Source organism: Poeciliopsis prolifica, unplaced genomic scaffold (genome assembly GCF_027474105.1).
Source record: "Poeciliopsis prolifica strain line A6 unplaced genomic scaffold, Auburn_PproV2 SCAFFOLD007, whole genome shotgun sequence".
Lineage (NCBI taxonomy): Eukaryota > Metazoa > Chordata > Actinopteri > Cyprinodontiformes > Poeciliidae > Poeciliopsis > Poeciliopsis prolifica.
This window is the reverse complement of record NW_026562382.1, coordinates 8297480-8306790: the sequence shown is the minus strand read 5'-3', so window position 1 is coordinate 8306790 and position 9311 is coordinate 8297480. Positions and strand designations below refer to the sequence as shown.

Below are 9311 nucleotides of genomic sequence, written 5' to 3'. Positions count from 1 at the left end.
CAGCTGAAAGTCATACTTTTCCACACTTTCTTAATTCATGTTTTACTCTAGGTGGTTCAGCTGCGCAACAAGACTAATTTCATTTCTAGATATTTATACTTATGTGTTTAAATCTACACATACATTTCTACATTTAATTATAGTCAAGATTTGGCAATATTATAGTCCATAATTGATCTGTTCTCCTAGATGCAAAAATAATAAAAAACATATTAAAATAGCACATTTTCCTCCAGTAAAAGCATACTTCCCTACAACCATAATGGACTGACTGCTAATTATGAAAGAGCTAATTCTGTTAGCTTTGTTATGAAATGTATTTTGTTCTTGTCCTTTGAGCTTCAGTTGCTAATTTTCTTGAAGCCACGATGTTTATTGTTTTGTTACTTTGGACAACAAGTTGTTTACAACAAAGGGATTATTTTGGGATGAGAACACTTACTCTCTTTTTCTGCATGGTTGAAGTTTTGAAGGAAGTCAGAGTGCTCACTCCATTATTTTCTGTAGCAAATAAGTAACCACAAGCCTATTCAACATATCTATTCATGTTAAAATCGTATTCTTTTTTTGTCAAGATATTTTGTGTATGTCCTTTGTTTATGACACCAAGCAGCCACACTTTGTGGTTCCAGAGGACATGTCCATATATGGTAGTTAATTTCCTGTTTTCTGTTTGACATTAAAACTGTTTCTTAAAATATTTTTGAAATGGACCATTTGTACTCTTAAACTGCCAATTGTTAAAGCAATTATTGAAGATGAATATCTTGAGCAGTCTCTGTACTGCTTTTGTGTTTCATCTGAGACGTTACTGCCACCTGTCTACCAAGAGTGGAAGAACATGCTGAGAATCTACCTTGACTTTTGACATGTGAGGATAGTTGATCTGTTTTTTTGTTTTTTAATTTATGAGGTTGGTGATGTTGTAATATCTTGAAGTGTTGCTGTGTTCAGAGAAAGTGTAGATTTGTTTCTGAGCGTTACACACGTGCCTCGGTTGTGTTTATGTTAATATGGACAAAACCTGAGTAAAGAGACTGATTTCCCATATTTATGCAACTACATGTCATGAGCTCCAGTTTCCATGTCCTGTTTTATACAACAAACATGTAAAACACAGCCATTCTGGCAAAGTTTGTAAAAAATAAAATGAAATAAATATTTGTACTGATCTCTTAAGTTATTTAATCTCCTTCCTATCTTGCATAATTTTGTTTAATTTATCCATGACAAAAGGAAGCAGTGTGTTTGCATTTTGACTTACAATACACCTATTTGTATTATTCACAATTAGATCCCCATTAAAGACAGATGTGAATTTGGAGGCTTACAAAGTCAAGGCCAAACCATGAAAGACAGTTTGGTCTTTCCAAACTATGTTCACTTGAGGGAACCTTGAGTAATTAGTAATTAGTAATTCTATTTTACTTCAAACATGGAAAGATACATTTGATTTATTGTCAAACAGAAACAGCAGATCCTTTGTGGTTTTACAGTGTATTTTAACTTCTGGTTAAAACTGTATATAATTCTGATCTGAACACCATTTTCACATTTAAAGGGACTCACATGAACCAACCATTTTTTGTGGATCAGCTGCGTTAAAAAGGTTGTAGGGTTTTTTCAGAAACATTAGATCACTACCTGCAATAGGTGAGAAAAAAGTCTTGATTTGTCCACCTTCTGTAAATATGAATGCATGAATCTGAATGATCACAGCATAAGTACCGACTACAAGGATAAATTTGCAATGATTGATTAAGAATGCAGTTTTTCAACAATGGTGACATCAACACCATTTATTGTGAAGAGTCAAATCCATATCCATTAAGCATGTCCCTGATAAACATGTTTACATATTTCTATATTCAACCCCAATCACAGAAATTTACATGTTCAAAAATTGAATATTAAATGTTAAAATAAATTAAAAAGATCAACAGGCACCGATTCAGAGGACATACAGTCATTTTGAGTCCAAAGTTGTACAGCAGGACTGATGGAGGAAGAGCCAACGTCAAGGCAGTTAGTTATTCTTCTTCATCATCTTCGTCGTCATCCTCATCATCTTCATCCTCTTCCTCATCATCCCCATTGTCTTCGTCCTCATCATCATCATCATCATCGTCGTCGTCGTCATCATCGTCATCGTTGTCGTCGTCATCATCATCATCATCATCATCTTCAGTGTTTACTTTGCCAGAAAGAACATCCTCAATCCAGTCCTCCAGCTGCGTAGCCGTGGGCAGGTCCTCCTCATCCTCCATTTCTAGCCACACACTGTCTGCCTGAGCTCACATTAAAAGGATAAACTGTGTCAGAAAGTGTTGTTTTGGTCTGAACGTTTGGGTTCGGGAACTTACATCTGTAACATTGACGACGCCGATCTGCGGTCTGAACAGATCCACCTTAAAGGTCTTCTCCCAGTAAGGAATCAGCTGGAAGGAGTCAGAAAAGAGAACATAATTGTTTTGCCTTTGCACTTTGCTTCAGGCACAGTTACTCTGACGTAGGAGGCATAAGGCTCACCAGGGGGAAGTCATCAGGGTCAATCCAGATGATGCTGAGGTCAGGAAGGTGAGTGTTATCTCTGGCAACCTCCTTCAGGATCTCTAAGAACTCATAGCCATCTGGAAAACAGAAATTTTGTTCTTATTATTTAGTTTCTTTAAAAATATATTTTGCGATTTAGAAATATGTTTTGATATATAAGCTTAAGTCACTATTCTTCTATATTAGTTCAGGCCTGTTTTTATTGTTTTATAGTTTAGATACAGATCTCTAAACTATTCAGCTCATATCATATAAACTCTCCTGTTCTACAATGTCATGTTGTCTTACCTGGGTCCTCTTCCTCCGCAAAAGCCACAATGTGGATCCCCTCAATGTCATCCTCCTGAAAGAAAAGGAGCAAGGTTTAACTCTAGCTGCTAAAAGAATGTTGTGAGAAAAACATAAAGCAGACGTATTAATGTTGCTGCTCTCTGACCCAGGTCTCAAACATATTTTCTGCACGCAGCTTTCTCAGAGTTGGTCTGGTGGCACAGAAAATACAATATCACACATTGCGTCGTATCACAACGCCGAATCAAGGTTGCAAATAATTTAAAATGTGAGATAAGTTGAGGTAAGTCCACAGTTTACCGCCTGTGCTCTGTTATGAAGTCCACCAGCTCCTTCTCAGAGTGTGGCCTTCCTGGGACGGTGACAGGCTCCTCCATGAAGGGCTCATAGAAGTCCACCTCGTTCAGCTTCAGGGTCAGTTCTTTGGCCACCTTGACCAACAGAATCAGATCAGCCAGCTATAGCAGATTCCTGATGACAAACTTTTCTACTCTGTTTGACACTTACAGATTTTTCAAATGTGGCGAAGAATTTAATGTAGGGCTGAAAGTGCTCTGCAGCCTCTTTAAATGCTTCATAATCTAAAAACAAAAACGACATATAAAGTATGTGCAGCTCAGCGCAGAAGTATTATAGTAAAGACATGTTTATTGTTGTATTCTCTTCTTTAGTCACAGATCAAGTTGTCCTTTGCACATCAGGGAGCGGAAATAGCTCATCCTTGACCTCAGTGCGTTTCTCCCACAGATGGCCAGATGGGATAAAGCTCCAGCACAGCTCTGATTGTTTACTATACTCAGTTTTTGACTGTTTTGGCTAAATAACACTTGATAGAAAAAATATATATTTCTCTTAAATTGTGGTGGTGTTACACAATAGAGTAGAGATACATTTCTTACATCTCAGAAAAGCTTTCGACCAGTAATATTGTTAATAATACACAAGTGTTGTTTTGATTTTCTTGGCAAAATCTTAACTGTTTGGGGTCTTCTTTGGCAATTCAATGTATGAATACAAAACTATGAATAATCCCTGGAGACAAGAGGATTAAAATCTATTTTTGCTCCTATCAAAATCAAAGAAATTATTCTGCAAAGCCATCTAAACAAACAAGATGATCAGGCAGCAGAAGATCACGCATTTTGCAAACTAAAACACTCACGTTCAGAGTCTTCACTCTTGAAGTAGCCAACAACGCGAATGTCCTCCTCCATTCTATCAAAGGCTTTTAGCTCCAGAGCGTTCTCTATGACCTCCACAGGCTCCTCCAAAAGCTAATGAGAGAAGCCAAAGCAAAGAGCTTGGAGAGTGACCTGGGTGGTCTAGTAACTACGACCAGCACTGATTTGGCCTCAACGCTGGAAATATTCTCTGAAACAAATCTACTCACATCCAGCAAGAACTCCACCAGAATGTTAGCAGACAGCAAACCATCGAACTCGATCACTCTGTCATCTTTGAAAATATACACACTTCCCTCCTCCTCCAAGCCTGCAATTAAAAGGAAAACAATTTCAGAAAAAAGAAAGCTAAATCTCTTCTATCATATTCATCTTGCTATAATAAAGAAAGAAATGATTGAAGACACGTCTCTGTCCTCACCTAGTTTCTTTGCAACTTTTGCATCTTTGACTGAGTCAACCATCCCAAAGCCGATGTTCTTTTCCTCCATGACCTGAGCAACAAGCTGAAAGTCAAGGGAAAAAAATATTAAGAAGAGTTAAAGTGAAAGAAAAGATCTACAGTTTCTGTATGAAGACAAGCAAATCCGAACAAAGCTCCAAGATCACAGAAGATAGTTGGCAGCATGACAGGTGCTGCAGGCTCGAGGCAGAAAGACATAGTTACATAATCACTCGGTCTCCCTGGTTCTAAATACAACCACAGTCAGAGCATAGAGCATATAATTGTTCTGGTATTTGTCATGTATAGGACAGGAGCTTTTTTGGTGTTTGACCTCCCAATGCAACAGGGAAGGGAACATACTGGTGAAGTGCTGCTGGGAGGACTAGCAAAATGGTGGATTTCAAGTTGGGTCAGTACACACATGAATACATGTAACTCCAATTTGCGATGCGTTAGACGGTTCTTAACCAAATATTAGTAATTTCTACAAACTCATCAGATATTTCTTCTACTGCATGAAAAGAATGTGACTTTTTTTTTTTACATCTTTTCTTGCAGCATTTGTAAATTAAATCACCAAACACAGTAAAAAAAAATTACATTAATTTGGCCTAATTTAGTTTCTATGTAAACTGCACTGTGGTGCCTGAAAGAGTTATTAGAAAAACTTTATATTTTCACACAAATTCAGGTTCCTGAAGGGATGAAGCAAACTACTGTGTTAGACTCAAAGCTGGAAATGTGCTCTGAAACAAATCTGATATTGTGTCCAACTGTTGGGACACAATATCAGATTTGTCAAGAAGACTATGAGATTGCGATATCTGAAACAATAATGCTAAGTCAGTCAGATAATTGTTGACATTCAAAATACCACTGTAGATATTGTGACACTGATGAAACGTAGTGGTTTTCAAGAATTTTCGGAGTGATGTTTTCACTTTAGAATTGGACTTGAACTACTTTCTTCTAAAAGGACAATACATTTTTTATTGGGATATTCCCATTGATTATTGTATTTTTCTATTTAAATGTTAATTTTCTGTTTTATTGACTCCTTATTTATATATATTTTTTTCTGACAATCTATCCCCTTTCCTGCTGCAATAGTGCACATGTTTCTGCTAATGGAAACATAAAAGACTGTTATATTCTAGTAATTAAACTTTTGTTGTCTTAGCCTTAAATTACTGTTTGAACACTACACTTACAGTCACTTGTGCACCTCATTCCAGTTAGACAAATTCCTTACATGAGACTTAATGCCTGCCTGATAATAGCTTCACCTATGCAGGGAAGCTATTAGCAGGAGTTCAAATTACCTCCAACAGGTCAAAGAGGAGCCCTGCTTTAGCTTTGTGCGGTAAGACAAGGCCGTTTGGTGCTAAACATTAAGAACCATTTAACCCGGAAATCAGTTTGTGAATGAGGCCATAATATTAGATTTGGGTTTTTTAGGTGTTGTGTTGCAGACTAGAATGTTGTGACCTTTAGCTGCTCTGTTCTGAACAGAGCAGCGGCACGGGGTGAAAAGAGCTCACATACTTCTATGGGATGGAGACGCTGTGAATTAGGGTGAAACAACCTCAAGTGACAGCAATGCTTCTTCCTGGATAACTGGGCATTCATAGAGTACACACTGACCTTCAGGAGTATTCCTCATATAGATAGATAAAAACCCACAGATAATCCTCTCCTATCTGTGGGTTTCCAGCTTACTGGAGCACAAACATGGACCTCTATATGTCACATATCATTTAATTCTGTATCACATCCACTCGCCTCTTTCTCTTTTATCAATTTGCCAGTGTTTAACCTCCTTGTCATGCTTTACCTCCAGCACCAGCTCAGTCATTTGGTGTTGTTTCTGCAGCTCTTTATTGTCCGGCACTTTCTCGTGGTAGAACAAACAGAGCATGCTGTGCTTCTTCAGGGCCTTCTTGTAATTCTTGTCACTGATGTCGAGAACCCGGTCCTTCCCGTCATACTGAGGGAACTCCAGGCCCTTCTCAGCCGGCGTCACACTCACAAAGCTCAGGCAAGGGAGCAGGAACAACCACAGGGAAAACATGGTCCACAGCTAACCATCCACCCGCGCAGAGCGTGACTCGGTTTCAGAAGATGAAGCTGTACAACTGGAGATGTCGAACAGCCCAACTGGGAAAGGATGGAAGAAAGTGAGGAATCTCTACAGAGGGATTTAGGAGGCGAAAGAAAGTCTGTCAGCTGGAGTTTTTAGCAAGCCGAGAGAAATCTCAAAACTTCTTAAGAAATTCTTTCCCCGCTGCGTGATTCCTCTCACTGCTTCCTGTGGACACAAAGAAGAGAGGAGCGCACTCGGGCCTGCGATGTGCTGTGGGTGGATACCATACATAGTCGAGCTTCTCTTCCCCTACTGGAGCAGGACAGGCCCATTTTTAGGAGACCAGTTGTTTGAAAGATAAAAATAGAACAGCAAGTGAGAAAGGGAAACACCAGCGGATGACAGCGGGGGGCCCATTACAAAAAAGGATCAAGAAGAAGTGGTTGGAATTTTCTCGCAGCACAGTCTGCTAACAGGCGTGTAACAAACAGTTCATACGACTAACCCCTAGCTAACCTTTCTTTATAGTGATATTTTCTATTGTTATTGCATGTTATGATGCTTCAATAGCTTTTCAAAACTGGGCTTTACAATTAGCCTCCCTTTTGAACCAATAGTGCACAAAAAGTTACTTAAAATCTCTGTCCAAAAATATGTATTTATTTATTTGATACCCTTGTTCTCAGCTAATGGCAGCACCTGGATACCCATGCTGAGTCGGTGCTGCTGGACTTTTGTTCCTGTTGAAATCAAGTGGGAAGACTCCCACAAAGTCTACAACTCACAACAGCTTTTTGTCTACTGGGATTATATCATGAGATCACCTTAATTGTGCAGTATACTGAGTGACATTTTGGACTACATGAGTTTAGTTGTGCTGCACAGTTAGTTGTGCTGTTACCCTACAGCAGGAGGTGCTCGATACGTCGATCGCGATCTACCGGTCGATCGCGATCTACCGGTCGATCGCGGGGAGGTTTTGAGTTGATCTCGGCAGCAGGTGACAGACTGAAGACCTCCAGGATGCTCAGAGCAGCACTTCCTCTTCTGACAGGCTTATCAAAAATATTCACTAAGATCCAAAACGTTTGTAGGTTCATTAAATAATAACAAAGCCTGGAAACTTGATATCGTAATGGACTGAACGTTTTTAACGTAATCTTTGCTCAGCTTGCGGGGCGCAGGCGGTTGCCACGGCAACGGGTGTACTTAACGATAAAGAGAAAGAGAGTAAAAAGGTGCGAGTGGTTCTGAGTTGATCACCTGTTCGGGTTATTTTGCCTTTGTTTTCCTTCGCTGTGGTTCATCACAGCCGCTGGAGTTTCTGAACGTTCAATAAACGACAAACTTGGACTAATTACCTCGTTCGTTTGCAGTAAACGTCACAACCAACACAATACACACACATATTTGATTAAGTTTTAACAAACAAATGGCTTCTACCACGATAATTATGTCAAATTACATTAATTATATCCCAAATTCATAAGATTTGCCTTCACATCTGCAGAGCTCTTTGGTTCCTCCTATCAGTCTGCAGTTTCGCATAGTGACGTCATCAAACCAAATTTCAGATCTACCATAACTGACTGGCACCTGCTGGCCTCAGGTTTGCAACCAGCTTCTGACTGAGAAACCAGTAACCTGCTCCCAGTGTCAGAATCTCACTGAGGAAGAAACTGCATTAGGTTTTCTATCACTTTATCATTTCTGATATAACTGATGTATATTTGCATAAAAAATTAGTCAATAGGGTTTAATTTATAATTTGTATGTCTTCATGCCATGAGGTAGATCTCAGCCAGCTGGTGAGAGAAAAAGTAGGTCTTGGTCTCAAAAAGTTTGAGCACCCCTGCCCTACAGCAAGAAGATCCTGGTTTCTGATAAAGCTTGCACTTTTTTTTTCCATGAATGAATGGGGTTCTCACTGGGGACTCTGACTTTATCCCACTGAACAAAAACATTCATGCTAATTGGTCTCTCTAAATTGCCCTTAGGAATGAGTGTGTGTGTGTCTGTGTGTGCGTGTGTGTGTGTGTGTGTGTGTGGGGGTGTATGTGTGTGTGGGTGTGTGTGTGTGTGTGTGTGTGTTGTGTGTGTGTGTGTGCGTGTGTGCGTGTGTATGTGCGGGTGTATGTGTGTGTGTGTGTGTGTGGCGGGGGGGGGGGGGCTGTGGGTGTGTGTGTGTGTGTGTGTGTGTTGTGTGTGTGTGTGTGTGTGTGTGTGTGTGTGTGTGTGTGTGTGTGTGTGTGTGTGTGTGTGTGTCTGGACTGATCAACTTTCTGTATAGACAAACTGCTCAATAAAGTCTTCCTCACAATGGTCAAATTCTCAAATATGAAAGCTTTCCAGGTGATGACATCTGAACTTCTGCTGCCCTCTACAGGATAAAATACGGGTAATTTGCCATAGATTCATACTTAATTAAACATACGACTTTCACACTGTATTATATCTGATTGTCTTCTACATAGAATAGAATAGAATAGAATAGAATAGAATAGAATAGAATAGAATAGAAAGATAAACTTAGAAATCTGCAACTATAATTGAAAAGAAAACTTATGCAGTGTAGACCAAGGTTACGTTGTGTGTTTGCTTTAGTTTTAAGTAGGTAGGGGCAGAATGAGAACAGCAATTGTTCTGCCCAGATTAAAAGAGTGACTGATTTTGACTGGTCATGATTAACATAATGAAGATGAGCACACATCAACTGTTACCCAATCACAGAGATATTTAGCTTTTCTTCTACATTTTG

General features: G+C 39.3%; 1 protein-coding gene across 1 annotated transcript; it reads right to left on the bottom strand.

Moving 5' to 3' along the window:
- Positions 1-1438: 1438 nt before the first annotated feature.
- On the bottom strand, positions 1439-6830 carry LOC129361216 (calsequestrin-2-like). Its single transcript, XM_055031959.1, has 11 exons — positions 6305-6830; positions 4447-4531; positions 4235-4335; positions 4007-4118; positions 3352-3425; positions 3145-3275; positions 2990-3035; positions 2842-2896; positions 2530-2630; positions 2364-2438; positions 1439-2288 (listed from the first exon to the last, which is right to left on the bottom strand). Exons 1-11 carry the CDS (start codon positions 6539-6541, stop codon positions 2031-2033), a joined length of 1275 nt encoding a protein of 424 aa, XP_054887934.1. The 5' UTR covers positions 6542-6830; the 3' UTR covers positions 1439-2030.
- Positions 6831-9311: the final 2481 nt, after the last annotated feature.